Genomic DNA, 17,111 nt, shown 5'->3' with positions numbered 1-17,111 from the left:
GAAACAGTGAAGAGGAGCAGAGGAAACAGCGACGACGTGGCCATATAAGTCATTAGCGGTGACCACAGATATGGAGCGGTACGTTTTGCAACGTCCGTTTCTCTCGGCTGGTCGAGCTTGCCGCCTTGTTCTCAGGCGCCTCTTGTTTTATCGGGTCATGAGTCTGACGGGTCGTGATAACAACGCCGAAGGCACGGTCTTCGGAACGAACAGCCGTGCAGCATGAAAAGGAAAAAAGGCTTTGAAATAAGTTGGCGACACAAGGAAAATCAAAAGACAGGCAGCTCAGAAATGAACATGGTGATTTGGGGAAATAGGTATTGGGCAATGGAAAGAAACATGGGAATCGCAAGGCTAGAAGAAGAAATAGGCAATCAAAAAGCTAAGCAGGCACAGACTAGCCACGATCTTTACCGGGACTCCTGCCTCCACTGCTTGCGCCTGTTGGACAAGACCCGCGGCTGACTTGTCGCTCTCGCCTCCAATCTTTCGTTGCCTCAACCCCTGGTCTGCAAGCTTATCTTTCAGGCGTTGGATCTGAGCATTGGCGTCCGACAGTCGAGCTTCATAATCATTCGGCTTTCCGCTGCTAGGTGTAGGTGACTGGGCCGACGCGGTTTTCTCGGTCACTTGAGGGGTAGAAAACTCGCGCTTGGCACTCTCGTTGAAATCCGGAGCAGGGATGGGCGATGCGGCGCTGGGACTTTTACCAAGCCCAGCTGCAGGTGTCTCATAGTCACCCTTGGGAGGAGATGTGTAGGCGGGAGGTTCGTCGTCTTGAGCGTTCTATATGCGAGTGACGTCAGTTTGCGAACCAAATAATAATCCTCGTAATTAAATAAGTACGTACCGCGCCATTTGTCTCCTCCTGGTTGTCTGCCGGGTGGACTTCGGGGGTGAGCCATATTACTCGTATCTTGCGCTCCTGGATGGCTGATTTTGTGGCTTTTTCGAACTACAGGCCGATTAGAGAAGGGGATCAGTTGACAGACAGACACAGCAACACATACGATAGAGCTGACGTTAGCGAATTCCATGTCTTTTGTGACCGCGACAGTTTGGACAAGGAACTTGTCCTTGCACTTGGCATCGGCAGCCGGCTCGTCCTTCATGGCCTGCAATAGCACTGTCCCATTGTCAGCCTTCGTACTCGATAAAATGTCCGGCTGAGGCAGTCGTACCCTGAACTTCAACATGCTTCCCCGGCTCTATCCGTCCTGAGTTTGGTCTGACACAGTAACTGAACACAGTTTAGTAGGCAACCGATTGTGTGGGGTTATGCTCGTGACATACTGTTTGGGTGCTGTGGTTTTGACCTATCATTTCAACAATATTAGAGCGTTGACCATATATAGCGGGTGCATCAAGAGCGCATACCTTGAAGACAACGGCATCAGGGTTGTTGTTGGTGAGGTGTAAGACCTGGCATATCTCACGGTTGAAGGGGCCTGGACCCAGAGTCAGTTCGCACGGTCGAAGCATGGATAGGAACTGGTTTCTGCGACATACGTTCAAACCCAAGCTCGGGGGGATCGAGGAGGATGGACATGGTGGTTATGAGGAACTCGGGTATTCGCTAAGTTGGAAGACGGCACACAGGCGAGGTCGTTTCACAGGGCTGTTCGGCCCAAAACAGTGGTAGGTGTTCGAAACCAGGGGAGTCCAGCAGGGAGAATCGAGCGAAGCGCGGGACTCGGGAGCGGGATTGGACAGTCAGGGTAGCGAAGATATCGATAAAGGAGACGGGGAGTTGGAGACGCAGCGTTGAGAGTTGTGATTTGAAGCCAGACAGTCGGAGGAGCACTGGAGGCGCAATCCATAATTAATTGCTGGGTCGCGGCTGCTGGTTGGGCCGGACCGCTGACTCAGCGTCCTGTCGTGTGAAGTCATTGCTGCCCGCTCGTGATCCCTTCGTTTAACAACACCGTCCTACGAGTGCCTTGCTTTGTGACTGTTGTCCATTTCCTGCCTACTCTGCCTCTGCACGTTATGGCTGCCTGGTGGTATTGTCTTCCTTCCTTCGCTCATGGATATGGAAAGTACAGTCCTTGGAGAGTCCACATCCTCGGGACACAACAAAACGGTTCCTAGAAGAGTAGCAGATCTCCCTACTGTTCCTGAACATGTGATTCGCATCATTGCCCCTTCACATCGTGCGAAAGTTCTGCTCATACTGGATGGCACCACCACATTATATCTCATACGTCAAGCGTCTTGATCTCTTACTCTAACAGCAGCAGATATTCGGGACAGGTCAAGGTGGGTGCGCCCCTCAGTCAATGTCACAGCAAACATCCGGCTCTCCTGCGTCCCTGCGCACGTAATGAAGCACTAGGGGCTTACGTTGAACCCGACTCCAGCCTGTGTTCCCCGTCGAGTCTTCCGCCAGGCTCTCAACGCGGTCTAGATACTAGTCTAAGAGCATTGAGTGATTGCATGTGCCCTTGTGTGGCCTAATAGAGGGCTTACATAGCACCATATTCGTTCATTCATCAGCGTATAGGGGTATTCCGCGCAGGCTCAAGGCTGTATTATTACCTATACCTAGTGATAGTAGCATTACTTAGTATCAGAACACCCTTTGCCTTGAAGATATCCATGCAATGACCAAACCCATTTAGTAGATTCCAGAAGACTGGTGAATAGATCGAGCGGGTCATCCCGCGTTCTCCGCCGATAGCTCGGACTTCCTGACCGATACGTCACCTCCTACAACCATACCACCGTATCCACGCCAGATACTTTCTTCAATCATCTTATATCTCGGCGTCCAAGGTCCAAATATCTCATCCGTCGGATAATACTTATTAATTCTTGTTACAATCTCTATACCCTCTTTCAAGAGCCTCAACAGTCGAGCTACCCCGCTCTTTCAAGCTTCCATCGTGTCTGGTCGCGGCATTCTCGGTTTGTCAACAGACCGATCAATTCAAAATGGCCTCAGATCTAGATCAGCTCATCGAGATGGGCTTCGATAGAGAGCGCGCCGAGCTAGCGGTAAAAAAGAGCGGCGGTCGTGAGTGTTCTCTTGTCCTTCATCCCAAAACGAGTTGCTAACACATTCTCTCATCCCTGCGCAGTGCAAGGAGCTCTCGAATGGCTAGAACAGAACCAAGACAGATCCCTGGAGGAGATCAAATCAGCGAGCGCGGAGGCTGGTGACGATGAAGAAGGGCCCGCTCTTGAGCCTGGCGAGGAAGCGCGCAGCTTGGTCTGCAACGAGTGCGGGAAGAAGTTCCGAAGCCACGCACAGGCCGAATTTCACGCCTCCAAGACCGAACATGTCGACTTTTCAGAATCAACGGAAGAGATTGCTCCGCTGACGGAGGAGGAGAAGAAGGCTAGGCTTCAGGAGCTTCGAGAGAAACTGGCGGCTAAGCGTGCGGGTCTGTCAGAGCAGGACAAGATTGACAAGAAGCGGAATGAGGTATGCAAAAGCTCAGATATGTACTATTGACCCCTGCTGATCTGTGGGTCTTCATCCAGGAAATCCGAAGAAAGGCCACCAAGGAATCCCAGGATGCGAAAGAGGAGCTCGAGAGGAAACAGAGGTTGAAGGAAGCACAGAAAAAGAAACAGGAGAAGGCGGATGATATCGAAGCCAAGCGCCGTGTCAAGGCCAGAATTGAAGCAGACAAGGAGGAGCGCCGCCTCAGAGCCGAGCGTGAGAAGGCTGAACGTGCCGGTGTTGCACCTCCCTCTGCACCCGCCGCTGCTCCAGCACCAACTACGTCGGGCACTGCCACATCAAAACCAGCTGCGGCTTACACAGAAGCTCGCCTTCGATTCCAGACGCCCAGGGGCAATGTGATGAAAACGTTACCAGTCGAGACCACTCTATTCGAGGTTGCCGCGGCTTTGAAATCAGAGGACGGGATTGAGGTTCAGAGTTTCCGCCAGAACTTCCCCCGGAAGGTGTTCAACTCTGTATTCTTTGGCGAGTCACTCAAGGACCTCGGGCTCGTTCCTAGTGCGAGCCTCGTCATTGAATAGTTCTTGGCTTTCGCCAATCATTGGTGATCAGATCTACCTTGGTAGATAGGCTAGATCAATATCAAGAAGATGCATGTCCCAGGGGAAGTAAGGCTCGTACGACATAGAAACATAGACTGCTTGAACGGCGGCCACTCAAGCATAAAAATATGCCTTTCAGGCCTATCGTAGCTAGTAATTATAAGAACGGTGCCAAGGTAGGTGGTAGACGCCCATTGTTATAGACTCACGTGACTTCGTGACAGGCAGCGCACCCGGCTGCCTCCCGACGCGTCTCGAGCTCCACGCCGAAGGAGCCTCAACGTTGAGCTACCTCTCCTCAATACGCCTTGGCTTCCATGTTACACTTCTCATAGAATAAACTATCCATAACCATAAATATGCCAGCGTGAGCCTACCTATTTCATCCAACCAAAACCTGCCCCTCATAGCTTAATGCTAACGCGTACGCGCCTCGCTCAGCGTCGGCGACCAACATCGAGGGGGCACGGCAACCATCAAAATGCCCGACGGATCAGAAGTCCATGCCAAAAACCCATTCGAGGAGACTCCATCATATTCCAACCAATATACGTCCGAGGAAGTCGCCATGCTGCAAGCACGTCTCGAGAAGAAATTGGGGCCCGAGTACATCTCCTCAAGGCCTGGGGCAGCGGGCCAGAGGGTCCACTACCTCGCCGCGGACAAGTGCATCAATCTAGCGAACGAGGTTTTTGGGTTCAATGGGTGGTCTAGCTCGATCAAGGATATTCAGATTGATTTTGTATGGGCCGCCCTAGGATGACATGCCGCTTTTGTCGACGTGCTATATGATGCTCTGTGGGGTTGCGATTCGTTGCTGACGAGGTATACTGGCTTATAGGTTGACGAGTCGCCGAATACTGGGAAGGTTAGTCTGGGATTGTCCGTAATCACGAGGGTGACGTTGAGGGATGGAGCTTACCACGAGGTATGTCGGAGCATACTCACCTCGAGCGGTAGCCTCGGGGACACGTCACTGATGCTTTGGTCAATATTAGGATGTCGGATACGGGCATATCGAGAACTGCAAAGGCAAGGCTGCGGCTTTCGAAAAGGCTAAGAAAGAAGCAACAACAGATGCCCTAAAACGCGCGTTGCGGAATTTCGGCAATGTTCTGGGCAACTGTATATACGACAAGGACTACATCAGCAAGGTCACAAAAGTCAAGACGGTTCCAGTATGTGGCCTCTCCTTTTCATATATGCTCTCTTTGTGCTAATTTTATCTTACAGTCGAAGCTAGACGTTGACGAGCTGCATCGCCACCCGGACTACGCCCCTATCAAAAGGGAACCAGTACGAGTAAAGCCGCAACCGGAAGACGATGACCTGCCACCTCGTCACTCGATAGCAGGGAGGAATACATCAGCCAACAATGCCGCGGAGTTAGATGCGGAGTTCGGAAGTACGTTGCTAAGATGCAACGCGTCTTTGTTTCAGATCGCTAATGGTACAAGGCGACGTGTTTGACGAGGCCGACTTCAATGTTGGCGAAGGCGAGTATGCAGACGATACAGCGGCTGATCCTGAACCTCAAAGATTGCACCAGCCACCAACTCCGATCAGAAGGCCTAGTGTCCCCCCAAGGGCTCCGGGATTTGGGCCTGGTGCGCAATCGAGAAACAATCCTAATATCGCGACGCCATCTAAGCCAGAAAGACCAACAAGCCAAGCTCCTATGACCAGACAAATTCCCAATCAAGCCGCTAACAGTCGGCCGTATCCTCCAGCATCTCAAGATCAATACGCAAATCAAAGACGAGCTCCAGATGCACAGAGAGGATTCCAGACTACAAGGCCAGCGCCGCCAGGACAACAACAAACAAACAATGATATAAGCGCATCGGGCGCCGGCGCTCAATTGCCCATAAAGCAGGAATCTTTACCAATAAAGCAAGAATACGGAGCAAATGCCCAGAATCCTCAAGCGCAAAGCATGGCACCCCCTGGTCCAGGTACCCCAGGTCCAAACGGTCAAGGGCCTCCAGTCGTGGGATTCTTCTCTGCCCGCGGAGTCGACATGCTACGAGAAAACCCTAACAGTGCCGCTGCCGGCGCTCCAGCCTTCGATCCCCACGCAGAAAGTCCTTCAATTCGCAAAACAGCAGGCGTCGACCACACCAAGAGCGTACCCATATCAAAACCAATGCTAGCCGGCGGCGCATCACCAGCCTCTAACCAAGCCCGAGACTTCATCAACCCTTCCACTGACATGCATCGCAAAATCGGCGCACCCGGCGGTAGCGGCGTCGGGAGCCCCATGAACAGAGGCCCATCGACATCCTCCTACCGTCCCCTTACGAGACCGAGCATCGACCCGAAGACTGTTACGAATAACAACAACAACAACAACAACAACAACAACCACCACCACGCCGCTGCCGCCGCCAACGTTAACCGAAGCGGGTTCGGACCGCCGAGCATGAACGGGAAACGCCCGCCTCTCAACGACGTGACAAACGCATCAATGCCCGGCGGCAACGACCCAAAGAGAACGAGATACGAGAGCCTACCTCCGCAGCAGCAACCGCACAATAACCAACCGCAACAACGCTAAAAACCTCCACCTCAATCAGAATCAAGCCATATACCCCTTCTGCACGTCATGACGCGTTGATTCGTACATATGCTCTACCATACCTATTTTTCGTCACTATAACCACTTTGCTTCCTTTTCTCTTCTTGCAAGAATACTATCGTATCTTTACGTTACGTTCAGGGGTATTGGGGAGTACAAATGGGATCTGGGACCTGGACCACACCGGCGTTATACGGGAGAACTGGGCTGTGCTATTTCACTTCGGGGAATTAAGTTAAAGGCATCGTATTAAACTGAATTGAATGCGTACCTACTTGATCTTGTCTCCTCGGGAATTGCTATTACTGGGACTTGTTGAGGTTGTGCTTTTTTTGTTTTCACCTTTGATATGTTGAACTTCAATTAGCGAGATTATTCCGCTAGATTATTTACAGTTCATCGGTAGTGGGCGATGGCTCATCAATAGTCGTGTATGCTTGTCTTTAGTGCTAGCGTGCATGTGAGGTGCTCTGGGAATTGTAGCTACTATTACGTCTCTAAGGGCGCGTCGATTCAGGAGGACATAAACTAGATCTAAGAACCTACAGTTTGATTCCAGATATCGGGAACGGACACTGGGGTAAACATCTTAGTCCTGGTAAGGCCCAAATGCATTGAAGACAATTGAACTATCTGAAACTGGTTACAAGCGAGTAAGTTTCACTGGTACAAGTCTTCATTGAAAGAAAATTACAATAAGAAAAAACTGCCTGGAAGGACGCGAGATCAGCACGAGAGCAAGAAACGCTCTGTCGACACTCAGCAGGGCAACAAACGTAATTGGAAAACAAACGGGACAACGGTATAATCTTGACAAACTCCCGGTCTTGCACGAACAGGTAAAGAGTGAGAGCCACGTATCAGTCAGGAACGAACAGTGCTTTACAGCCACTGCGCATCTGCGTACCGGGAGCCCATAAGGCCCTGGCTGACAGAAGGCTTTGTGTTCTCGCTAGAGCTTGAGACTACCTTTGGCTTCGGTGCATAGATAGACTCCATCATTGAGGTTTTCTGTACGGTAGCCTTGCGCATGACGTTTGAAACTCTTGTATTTCTGGGTCGAAATATAATGGACTCCTTCATTGGGTCGAAAGTGTTGGTGCTAGCGACAGGAGCTCCGGCATTCCCAGGTCTGATCGCGAGAGACTCCTTCGTTGGGTCGAAACGCGATGTGCTCGCCATTGATAGCAGAGCGCTTTGAGCGTTCTCGTTGCTTCCGGCGGAAATGTTTGGCTCCACGATTCTCATGGGCTTTGGCTGAGGAGGTAAAGTGAAGTTGATGTTTGAAAATTTGGGAGACGCAGCTTCTAGATGGAACGTGAGTATCATTCGATTTCAGAATAGAGAAACTAGCTACTTACGAGCTAATACTGATTGGGGATATGGAGGAATACCCGGCCTGGTGAGGGAGGGACCGAAGGGCGGAGTTACGCGCCGTCCAGGAAGCAAATGGTCACCGTACAAGTGAGATCTCACCGGCCCTCTGGTCTCTTCTGGATTGCCGGCTTTCTTTAGCGTTCCAGCCTTTCCGCTAGGCAGCAAATTCATGGCCTCGCCTACATTTCGATGCACTTTAGCTCTGAACTGAGCCTTGATGGACACGTCAGTGGATTCGCGTGAGGGTTCATCTATTGACTTCTGGAGAGGGGTGCCGGGTATTGACTTGGCGAGAGTAGAGTGGAAGCTTGTAGATGAGTCTGTGGATGTGGCATTTGAGACTGAGCGGTGGATTGTGAATGCGCCTGGTGTAAACTGCCGCGCCGCTCCGTTCAAGCGTGATTGTGATGTAGGTGTGCTGAGAGATGTGTTACGACTATGCTTTTGTGTGGTGGCTTCAACAGTGGTAGGAGCAACAGGTTTGTTCTCTTGATGTTCAGGAGCCGTTGAGGTTAGAGAAGGCTGGGTTTGTCCCCTTTCTGGCTTTGGTAAGTCTTCATGGGCAGAAGCATCAGCAGCTTTGGTAACTGATTTAAGTTTCTCAGATTTAGGAGTGGGAGTGTCGGCAAGTTGTTGGTTCCGCCGCTTTTCAATGAGCTTTTCAATGTCCCGAACTTTAGATTCGAGTTTCGCTTTGCATTCGGTCATATCCGACAGGAATATATCGGACAACGAGGTTCGTTGTAGTAGATTGCAGATAGTGTCGATCTCGTGTTTGTACTCTGCGTAATCTTCTTCTAAGGAGCCAGTAGTAGCTTCTGTGACTTCCGAATCGCTTGACTTCTGCTCCGTGTGTAGAGCTCCTCCGAAGTCAAGTCGCCTGTTAGCATTCGTAAAATCAGAAGAGGGTGTTTGAGGTCCAAAGACTTGCTCGAAGTTCAACCCTTGAAGCTCTTCTAAAGCTGGGCTCATTTCAGGTTCGGGCCCAGATTTGCTAGGCGCTGCAAAACTCAAGTCCAGGAGTATCCCGTCTGCCTTTTGAGGGGGCGCTGTCGGGGTCGTGACATTTGTGACTGCAGCGAGGTCTTGTGGGCCTGTATCTAATTCTTGTTGGGACTTCACTGGCTTGTTCGCGTAAATGGAGGCCGTAATAGACGCTCTCTTAGTAGTCGTGTTCGGGCTGGACTTATGAACAGGTGGCTCGGCTCCGCCAACAGTGGCCAGAGGCGCTGAACGATTGAAAGCAACATGATTTTCGAATCGTTGACCGCCGTTCGTCGGCTGTTGAGGTTGAGAACTAGACGCACCCGCAGGACTGCGTATGTTTGGCGTATCCTGAGGTGTTGCCTTTGCGGGCGATGCTTTTTTTGGCGATTGTCGTCTGTTATCATTAGCGACATCGTAAAAATACAGAAAGTTCCATAATCGCACGTTGAGGTCTTGCCACGAGCCGCCGCAAGGAATGACTCAGGGCTGCTGATAGCCCGGGAGAAATCCCCGCTGTGCACGAAGGTGTCAGATTAAAATAAGCCAAACAAGAACATAACTCACAGGGGTCGTTTAGTTCTAAGAAGAGGAAGATGGGCCGCACCTTATCAATGTTGCCGTTAGTCTTTTCACAGTCTGTGTCTCAGGAGTTAAGCCCTTACTGCTCCCAGGTTTGCCAACTGATTTCGGTTTTATAGCATTGTTCCCAACGTTTTTCTTGTTCAGAGCCGGGCCGAGTCCACCGCGAGACTGAGTAGAAGTTGCGCCATTCCTACTGTGGAGTCAGGAAGAGACGAAGCAATGGGCCAAGAGTGACACTTGCCTGCTGGGGCGTCGTAATGACTGCGAACCGCGTCCAGCAGCGGGCCCAGTTGGAATAGCGGGCATCCTTTGTGTTGCACCGACAAAATCACCTCTCCTCCGTTCTGTGTTTCCAGATATCGAGGCTGCAGTCCCTCGCATCATTTCATCGAGTCGCAGCCGATGGCTCTGGCCATTCAGGAGGTTGTTGAGCCCTTCTAAGTCGCCCGTGTCACCGATTTTCTTGTGCACATCTAGGTCAAGAAATAAGCATTTGTTATGTATTTGTGAAGTGACGAAGTGGCAGTGGACAGCTTACTAGCCCAGGCTTCTAGGCAAGTTTTGTTCTTTTCGGCAACTCGCTGCTCTTCCGTGCCTGGCATGTTTGATCTTCTTGAAGCCTCAATAAGCTCTATCCTCGTTTCACGGAAAGTTCGATCGCGGGTAGAGATGTCCTCTCGGCGAGCTGTCCCTAGATCTGCCTATAGAGGTAGAAGTCAAAGTCAACCAGAGAGTTCTTGTGAGTCTTTACTGTGAGGGAAAGGACAAACTTACCTCCTGCAGCCTGTTCAATCGTTCATCTGCTGTCCCCGCCATGGCTTATCACCAAGAAGCCAGAGACTGGAAGAGCCTGAAATAGAGGGGCCGAGGAGCAAGATGAAGGGGGAGATTCGACGCCTTCGGAGTTGGGATTACGTTTGTTGACGGGGCTTGAGAGAATGATCGTGGGAGGATAGAAGAAGAGAACCGCTCAGGCGTCGAGACGGTCACCGTAGCCTTAGAAAGACAAAGAACCGGCTGTGAAGTCTGTCGCAACCAAGAGGGATGCCAGTTAAGATAGCAATTCTCAATGGACATGTTTCAGTAAATTTGTTGGTCCCTACCTCACTCTGTCGCGTGGAAGAGGACGCTCATCAACGAAAGTTAGGAGCTAATTGAGTATAGCGTGAGTGATATCTAGCAGAATGAACGTAACGAGCGGAGGAGCGGAGGATAACACAACATATGATGAAGGCTTGAAGAACGAGGGTGGAGTGAGAGTGAAGAAGGTGAGAAGCGAGTAAAGACCCCAGAAGGGAGTGTTGTGGACTGGAACCATCAAGCCAAGTGCAAACGCGCTCATGCAACTGAGTGAAATATGCTGGCTGTCCAATTAATAGAGACCTCAGTGCAGATTGACAAAATATCCTCGAATGTGAGATTTTTATTTCTCTGTCCGAATCCATTATTTCCTTTGGGCATGGTCAGTACAATTTGAGTGCTATACAGGTACGTTCAGTTTAGAGTGTTGGCTAAGGACTCTAGTTTATTGTACATTCGATCGCGGCCAGTCGACCATATAGTCTATCGCAGATGTGTTCAAGGCATAATGTCGCACAATGGAGTTATAACTAAGATTCTAGGTGCTGCAGGTTGCTGCGCCGCCTTCATCTGTGAGGTTTGTGTCAGCTGCGGCCTTCCGGGGCAGACACATGGCAAGAAAGCCTTACTTTTGATCATCTTCCCAACTGCCTGTATGAGGCTGACGCCCATAACTGTTACACCGAAAGCGATGCACACGTATGCAGGGATCTTCGCTTTTCGCGAACCATTGCTCAGTTTGATATAGCATAGCGGAGGGAAAATGTACGCCAAAGAAGCTGCGCTTGTCGCTCCGATCAGTTCGAAAACGGCTCCCAGGTCGCAGGTTAGTAATGCCATGGCTACGGACGTTAGTACCAAGGCGGATGTGAATACCAAGTGTCGGTTGAGGTTGAAAGGCTCGTCAGGGAAGTAATAGGTCGTCATGACTTCTCGGCATACAAAAGCCTCCAGGGGTAATGTAGTGAGCATGTTCAAGCCAAAACAACTAGATGCGAGCGTTAGCGGACCCTGACCAGCGGTCCTCAAGCACAAGGATTCTCACAGCCGCGCTATGTTGATCAAAATATTATCGGATGGGAAGTTATTGAGTACATTGCCTTGTGTCTCTGAGCCAAAGAAAAGGAAACCGGACACACCCATGAGCAGGCACATCAGAAGTGATACCCCGGTCGAGTAATGTGTGACCGTGGAAAATCGATCCAAGGTTGGTTTCTTCAGCGATCCATAAATCAACAGGCTATTGTGGTCTTGATACTGTCAGTCTTTGTGGTTTTGCCGAGGGGGACTACATACGGCAAACGAAGGCTACACTCGGTTAGTATATAGTCTTGAGACCAAAGGGCGGCACATAGGTCATACCAAATGAGATAACGCCAACGGCCTGGAAGAAACCAGAGTTCACCAAAAGTAGGCTCTTCACCTCACCCCGGGACTCTTGTGGGACACGGAAGCCCTGGGTCAGTACAGCTATGACAATAACTGCCATGCTTATCAAGGCCAATGTAGAAGCTTTGGCTAACTATCCGACAGTCAGCAATGAAACTGCCAAGCATAAGTGGTGCCTGACCTTCGCAATATCCCGATACAATGACAGTGGGTACGAGATACCCAAAACGAGAAGCACAATGATGGCCCTCCTATCGGTGAGAAGCCAAAGGAACGACATGTCCCGTAGGGAAGGAAACAAAGAGCTCAAAACGTGAGGTATAGTATCCCCAACAATGATACAGAATGCTATCATACCACCAAATGCAAACGCCCATTGCGCGACGGAGATGGCGATCAGCCCTGACTTCCCGAAGCAATGCTGCATCGTGGCTTGGAAGGAGTCCGCGCCGCTTAGCTTGGAGTTGACCACAATCAGACGAATGGTCCAATCCACTGTAGCTGTGAGGGCGACCAAGAGAATTATCCCCATAACGACGCCTGACTGCCGCAGTGCGTATGGCTGGCCTATAATCCCAGCTCCGATGATACTGTTGGCCATGTTCATGAACGCCATCTTCATTCCGCTCCGCGGCCGCGCGCTCTCAAGATGTTCCTCGGGGAAGAACTCGTCGGACGTGGCAAGGGTTACACTCGGTGCCTCGATGTTCGTCAAGAGGGGGATTCTCTGTCCAGAATGGTGCCGGTCTGAAAAGCCCCTATCTGTGTCGCCGTAGTCCTCCTCGTCCACCCACAGTACTTCGTCGGAGTCGCGACGGTCTCCATCGGTACGGCCCTCGTCCTCGGTGTCATCTTCAATATCGAATCTCACGCGGTTTTGAGTGCGCGGTGTGCGACGCTGTCCGTCTAATAGCGGAGATGGGGCGGATGGCGACCCCGATTCATCGGGGGTTGAGCTGCCTATGTCGGCGGAAATGGCATCGTTGTGTTCGTCGCTCAACAGGCGGAGGAGTCGCTGCGATTCCGGCTCGGCAAGACCGTTAGCTTCAGCCAGAGAAGATTGCTGTCTCTCATCACCGGGCATTGCTGGATTTGAGAGTCATGGCAAGCATCTTTGTGGACGATCACGTTGGCCAAACGGGCGTCCACTTACTTACACGTGATGGTGGCTTATCGGCTTATCGATAGCTTCTATTTATACCAGCAACACACCCAGAACTAATACTTCAACTTTTCATACAGAACCAAGACAAAAAACCTCTCCCACCAAACTTGGGGGCTCTAAATTGCTTCAATATCGCCCGTAACTAGCGCCTTTCGCCCCTTCTATGACAGAGAGCCCCGAGCAGCATCTCCTTGTATAAGATCTTAACCTTGTCACGACAAAAGCTAATCGAAAGTAAATGAAGACTGGAAACAGCTTGAATCGGCTAATTTGATGTATTGGTACAGGGCTAGTAGGTTTATCTCTGTGGGTTATCTGATGAATGATACTTTGGGTGTCATGGTCATAATAGACGGCCTGCAAATATATATTGGCTGGTATCTTCAGTTTGCACTTCACCACCTCCACCCTTCACTTCTACCATCGACTTTCTGGCAGAAAGATGGCTGCCCATGAATATACTATATTCAGGCTTCTGAAGGGCATATATCATGAGCTGCTCAATAGACCTTGGACAGAGACTATTTTCTTCATCGGATTCAGACTTAAGCCTATCTTTACAAGCCTCTGCGTTGATGCTGCTTCCTCCAGAAACTCCACTCTCACATGAAACCGGGAAGCTGAAAGAGGCCCTATGCTCTGGAGATATTTGGGTGACTCAAAAAACTGAGCTGAAGCTCGATATTCGCATCACTTCTGGGGCCGATTTGCACCCCTCAGTCGGTCCTCAAATAGTTGGATTTGTGTGCAAGGCAAAGGTAAATCCAATGAGTACCACTCTTACGTCCATGACAACTTCATCAGACTGACGGAGCCAAGATGTGGTCGGATCTAGGATTAGCCGTCGCCTACAAGAGTATTAAATACGAACCAGAGCAGACTTGCCATCTCTCATTCGGAATACGGAAAAGATGTGAATCTCCGGAGAAGACAAGCGAGCCGAGATTCCCAAAAATATTGAGGGATCTTGCCGATTCAATCCCTCCCAACGACGTACTGACTGCTCGCATCGGCGTCATTGATGTCCGCCTGAAATATAGTCACGCTTACGAACAACCCCTAATGCAATTCCCGTCACAAACATCGCATGACTACAGCGCGGATACAAGTCAATCAACTGATATTAGCAGTTGCAATTGGGATCAGGCATACTACTCACAAGAGAGCCTTACAACTGTTGGAGAGAGTGACGACCTATTACTCGAACTGGACATTCGTGAAACGAACGAAGGCTGGAGTGATCCCAGTCACGCAATGCTCGATCCGCGCTGCACTTCAGGAATTGGCACTCTCTTTCAGGACGCGCTTACGACGCTGGTACTTGGGGACGTGATACGGTTGCGAGGACGAAAAGGAACAAATGATAACCTTAAGAGCCTATCCACAATAGCACCTTCAGTGTTCAAGCTTGGCTACAGCGAGGTGAGCGTTGCTACATCCCTGCCAAATGAATACTGGCGAGCGCCGTACATCAGCTAACCAAAATTTTCGCTTCAACTAGGCTATGAACCAACGATCACGCTTAACGACATCAATTGCTAAATCACTGACATCAATGTTGGACCGCAGCGACAACCAAGCCTTGAAAGATAAACTTGCCTCCATCCAAACGTCACATAGTTCGAATTTTGACACTACGAACCCGCCCAAGAATGACGACCATCCAAACACTAAAACCATACTGAAGACGAGGCTGTGGACAATCGCTCAGAAGCGCCTTTATCACGCCCCGACTCCCAAGCACCTGAGAAAGTTCTCCAATATTGTCCTCAATCCAGTCAATGACGAGCATGGCTACGAAGACAATCTCATCACCGAATCTATATCAGAGCACACCGTCTACCCCGACGATGACTGCTACAGTCATGATTCGAAAACCCTCCACCATTCAGACCTCTGTTCAGAGAGCATAAACAAGGAGCCCGAGCCCGAGCCCGAACTCATATCCGAACTCGAGTTCCAAGGAATCGATGAGAGATCCAGTTCGATAATGATACTAGGAGACAACAATACCGACCCCCTGGCAGACATGGATATCCTAGGAGACTACATTGATACCTCTATCCCAAAGCCCGAAAACCCCCATCTTCCCCTTCACTTCAAAGAAGAACCGGATCCGTCGTTAACGCTGCCTTATGCTCACACAATATCAGTACCAGTTAAGCCCGCCATGCCGGATTCAGATCACGAAATGCTTGACTTTGATTCGTGTACTCTTGAAGGCTTTGAACCGCCATATCCCTCTGCACGCCAGATATATTTTTCGACATTGCCACATTCCTACCACGAGCCATTTGTCAAATCCGAAGATGAAGCTCCCTCACGCCAAGACCAGAAGTCTTTCCAGCATAGCCCGCATTTCTATCACGAGCTACTGATGGAAGAAAATGGCAGCGGGGATGAAATGCTCTATGACGATTCTGGAGCATGATATCGGACGGTAGGGGGCCGAAGTATATACTGTTACTCTGAAGAATGTACAGTGAGCGATGTATGATAAGCGACCATACCGAAATAGACTAGATATTACAGACCACTCAAGCAAGCTGAAGAACAGACATTATCAGAGCAAGAGAAAACCAAAGATAGTGCGAATGTCAACTCTCTATCGGTAACGACACCATGCTTGAATGCGTAGAACTCAATACAGTAGATAGCCATAACAGAAGAAACAACCGCTCCCCAACAATCCTTTTTGTTCAAACAAAGCAACGAACACCGAGCAACCACAACGCCACTAATGCCAGACATATGTATCAAAGTCGATTACACAATAAGAGCAACAGTCAAATTTGCGGCACTCGAGAACAAGCAGCCACTAAGTCGAGACCTTCACGCGAATTCCATTGTAAGGTAAGTGAAGAAGCTTCTTCGGCGAATTTTGATCTTCCTCATGCCGAATATTGACGTAGATTCCGGAGGACGCCCATGTCTTTGCACCCGAAATTTGAGCTAAGTTGGAGAGCATTGAGGGATCATACTCTCTGATGAAAACCTCATCCAGCACCCGTTGTTTTGGGCGCGAGTATCGGACATACTCTTCCATGATTTTCTGTCCGTCCCACCCTTGTAGCTTTCGAAAGCAAGCAGTCACGCATCCAGTACGATGCTGATCGCAGCAGTTTAGCCACTGGGAAGCCGAATTTCGGAGGTCTTGCACTCACTTTGCCTTTATTGCAGTGGATGAGGATAGGGTGGTTGGATTTGTTGAGCATTATTCTCAGAATGACATTCACGACGCAATCTGGCGTTTTGACAGCGGGATCTTTATTGGCGATGAAGGGAACAATGTGATGCTTGATCCCATTTTCCTTGATAAAGCTCTCATAGCTTTGCGTATACTGCTCGTCGACAAGGGTGCTGCAAATTACGAGTAAGTAGTCAGTCCAAGAAGAAGCGGGAAATGCCGACTTACATTATAGTTCTCAGCCCCAGGCTTTCAAGTGCCGGAAGATTCCAGTTCTGAGGAAATGAGCTGCGGTATATCCCTTTCACAATCTCACCAAAGTTCTCGGGTAGCTCGGATTTTTCACCGTCTGACTCCACTGACTCCCGCGGTGAGACTCTGATGCCCTGCTTGCTGACTATATCACGAGTACCAGTCAGCGAGGGAGTAACATCTCGAGAGACAGGTCATGGCAACTTGCCTTGACGACTTTCATTCACTCCGTTCGTGGTCTTTTTGATCAAAGGATAGGTCATCGTACTGGTGTCCTCGAAGCAGCCAGGGGAAAGATGGCTCGACGCGTTGCCCACTTCGATAACGAAACACGAAAGCAGTTTTGTAATCCAGAAGCCCGAGAAAGGGCGCCGACTTCAGGAACCGCGAATCAAAACAGCAAAAAAGAACGAAACAAGAAAAGGACGAATCTGGAGATAGACTCGGGAGTCTAACCGTAGATCTGAGAGCCAACCATGATGAAAAATAGCGTAGAAGAG

General features: G+C 50.1%; 7 protein-coding genes across 7 annotated transcripts; 3 read left to right on the top strand and 4 right to left on the bottom strand.

The window, feature by feature from the left end:
- Window positions 1–134: 134 nt before the first annotated feature.
- Window positions 135–1,739, bottom strand: BDV17DRAFT_134090 (putative integral ER membrane protein Scs2). The gene is made up of 7 exons (XM_073754189.1): window positions 1,510–1,739; window positions 1,378–1,448; window positions 1,294–1,316; window positions 1,182–1,240; window positions 1,011–1,126; window positions 851–955; window positions 135–786 (listed from the first exon to the last, which is right to left on the bottom strand). Exons 1-7 carry the CDS (start codon window positions 1,547–1,549, stop codon window positions 355–357), a joined length of 846 nt encoding a protein of 281 aa, XP_073614038.1. The 5' UTR covers window positions 1,550–1,739; the 3' UTR covers window positions 135–354.
- Window positions 1,740–2,568: 829 nt separating this feature from the next.
- BDV17DRAFT_134218 (uncharacterized protein) lies at window positions 2,569–4,244 on the top strand. The gene is made up of 3 exons (XM_073754190.1): window positions 2,569–3,016; window positions 3,081–3,427; window positions 3,487–4,244. Exons 1-3 carry the CDS (start codon window positions 2,935–2,937, stop codon window positions 3,991–3,993), a joined length of 936 nt encoding a protein of 311 aa, XP_073614037.1. The 5' UTR covers window positions 2,569–2,934; the 3' UTR covers window positions 3,994–4,244.
- BDV17DRAFT_134219 (RAD52 DNA repair protein RADC) lies at window positions 4,245–7,097 on the top strand. Its single transcript, XM_073754191.1, has 5 exons — window positions 4,245–4,756; window positions 4,856–4,942; window positions 5,013–5,192; window positions 5,248–5,419; window positions 5,472–7,097. Exons 1-5 carry the CDS (start codon window positions 4,496–4,498, stop codon window positions 6,569–6,571), a joined length of 1,800 nt encoding a protein of 599 aa, XP_073614036.1. The 5' UTR covers window positions 4,245–4,495; the 3' UTR covers window positions 6,572–7,097.
- Window positions 7,023–10,474, bottom strand: BDV17DRAFT_134260 (uncharacterized protein). The gene is made up of 8 exons (XM_073754192.1): window positions 10,313–10,474; window positions 10,077–10,239; window positions 9,780–10,011; window positions 9,619–9,728; window positions 9,521–9,560; window positions 9,401–9,469; window positions 7,954–9,350; window positions 7,023–7,899 (listed from the first exon to the last, which is right to left on the bottom strand). Exons 1-8 carry the CDS (start codon window positions 10,352–10,354, stop codon window positions 7,475–7,477), a joined length of 2,478 nt encoding a protein of 825 aa, XP_073614035.1. The 5' UTR covers window positions 10,355–10,474; the 3' UTR covers window positions 7,023–7,474.
- Window positions 10,475–11,156: 682 nt separating this feature from the next.
- Window positions 11,157–13,091, bottom strand: BDV17DRAFT_292868 (putative amino acid transporter; the record flags this gene model as incomplete). Its single annotated transcript, XM_073762457.1, has 6 exons — window positions 11,157–11,188; window positions 11,248–11,606; window positions 11,664–11,868; window positions 11,915–11,926; window positions 11,981–12,140; window positions 12,189–13,091. The coding sequence occupies 6 exons, from the start codon at window positions 13,089–13,091 to the stop codon at window positions 11,157–11,159; spliced, it is 1,671 nt and encodes a 556-aa protein (XP_073614034.1).
- A 54-nt stretch (window positions 13,092–13,145) lies between these two features.
- Window positions 13,146–15,699, top strand: BDV17DRAFT_134067 (uncharacterized protein). The gene is made up of 3 exons (XM_073754188.1): window positions 13,146–13,930; window positions 13,992–14,594; window positions 14,674–15,699. The coding sequence occupies exons 1-3, from the start codon at window positions 13,664–13,666 to the stop codon at window positions 15,601–15,603; spliced, it is 1,800 nt and encodes a 599-aa protein (XP_073614033.1). The 5' UTR covers window positions 13,146–13,663; the 3' UTR covers window positions 15,604–15,699.
- A 97-nt stretch (window positions 15,700–15,796) lies between these two features.
- yphA (tyrosine phosphatase family protein) lies at window positions 15,797–17,037 on the bottom strand. The gene is made up of 4 exons (XM_073754186.1): window positions 16,820–17,037; window positions 16,588–16,756; window positions 16,337–16,532; window positions 15,797–16,281 (listed from the first exon to the last, which is right to left on the bottom strand). The coding sequence occupies exons 1-4, from the start codon at window positions 16,872–16,874 to the stop codon at window positions 15,991–15,993; spliced, it is 711 nt and encodes a 236-aa protein (XP_073614032.1). The 5' UTR covers window positions 16,875–17,037; the 3' UTR covers window positions 15,797–15,990.
- Window positions 17,038–17,111: the final 74 nt, after the last annotated feature.

This window comes from Aspergillus undulatus, assembly GCF_047715775.1.
Source record: "Aspergillus undulatus strain CBS 261.88 unplaced genomic scaffold BDV17scaffold_36, whole genome shotgun sequence".
NCBI lineage: Eukaryota > Fungi > Ascomycota > Eurotiomycetes > Eurotiales > Aspergillaceae > Aspergillus > Aspergillus undulatus.
Note: the sequence above shows the minus strand (reverse complement) of the source record. Positions and strands in the feature narration are given on the sequence as shown.

Excerpts from the sequence above, each read along its gene's own strand:
- BDV17DRAFT_134067 (XM_073754188.1), top strand. The coding sequence starts at position 13,664 with ATGAGCTGCTCAATAGACCTTGGACAGAGACTATTTTCTTCATCGGAT. Across the intron at positions 13,931-13,991 it reads GATTTGTGTGCAAGGCAAAG|ATGTGGTCGGATCTAGGATT; the intron begins GTAAATCCAATG and ends GACGGAGCCAAG. Across the intron at positions 14,595-14,673 it reads TCAAGCTTGGCTACAGCGAG|GCTATGAACCAACGATCACG; the intron begins GTGAGCGTTGCT and ends CGCTTCAACTAG.
- BDV17DRAFT_134090 (XM_073754189.1), bottom strand. The coding sequence starts at position 1,549 with ATGTCCATCCTCCTCGATCCCCCCGAGCTTGGGTTTGAAC. Across the intron at positions 1,449-1,509 it reads CCCCGAGCTTGGGTTTGAAC|GCCCCTTCAACCGTGAGATA; the intron begins GTATGTCGCAGA and ends CTCTGGGTCCAG. Across the intron at positions 956-1,010 it reads TCGCTAACGTCAGCTCTATC|TTCGAAAAAGCCACAAAATC; the intron begins GTATGTGTTGCT and ends ATCGGCCTGTAG.
- BDV17DRAFT_134218 (XM_073754190.1), top strand. The coding sequence starts at position 2,935 with ATGGCCTCAGATCTAGATCAGCTCATCGAGATGGGCTTCGATAGAGAG. Across the intron at positions 3,017-3,080 it reads GGTAAAAAAGAGCGGCGGTC|TGCAAGGAGCTCTCGAATGG; the intron begins GTGAGTGTTCTC and ends ATCCCTGCGCAG. Across the intron at positions 3,428-3,486 it reads TTGACAAGAAGCGGAATGAG|GAAATCCGAAGAAAGGCCAC; the intron begins GTATGCAAAAGC and ends GTCTTCATCCAG.
- BDV17DRAFT_134260 (XM_073754192.1), bottom strand. The coding sequence starts at position 10,354 with ATGGCGGGGACAGCAGATGAACGATTGAACAGGCTGCAGGAG. Across the intron at positions 9,470-9,520 it reads CTTAGAACTAAACGACCCCT|CGGGGATTTCTCCCGGGCTA; the intron begins GTGAGTTATGTT and ends CTTCGTGCACAG. Across the intron at positions 7,900-7,953 it reads TCCCCAATCAGTATTAGCTC|AAGCTGCGTCTCCCAAATTT; the intron begins GTAAGTAGCTAG and ends CGTTCCATCTAG.
- yphA (XM_073754186.1), bottom strand. The coding sequence starts at position 16,874 with ATGACCTATCCTTTGATCAAAAAGACCACGAACGGAGTGAATGAAAGT. Across the intron at positions 16,757-16,819 it reads AGTGAATGAAAGTCGTCAAG|TCAGCAAGCAGGGCATCAGA; the intron begins GCAAGTTGCCAT and ends CTCGTGATATAG. Across the intron at positions 16,282-16,336 it reads TCCACTGCAATAAAGGCAAA|CATCGTACTGGATGCGTGAC; the intron begins GTGAGTGCAAGA and ends TGCTGCGATCAG.
- BDV17DRAFT_134219 (XM_073754191.1), top strand. The coding sequence starts at position 4,496 with ATGCCCGACGGATCAGAAGTCCATGCCAAAAACCCATTCGAGGAGACT. Across the intron at positions 4,943-5,012 it reads GGGATGGAGCTTACCACGAG|GATGTCGGATACGGGCATAT; the intron begins GTATGTCGGAGC and ends GGTCAATATTAG. Across the intron at positions 5,193-5,247 it reads CAAAAGTCAAGACGGTTCCA|TCGAAGCTAGACGTTGACGA; the intron begins GTATGTGGCCTC and ends TTTATCTTACAG.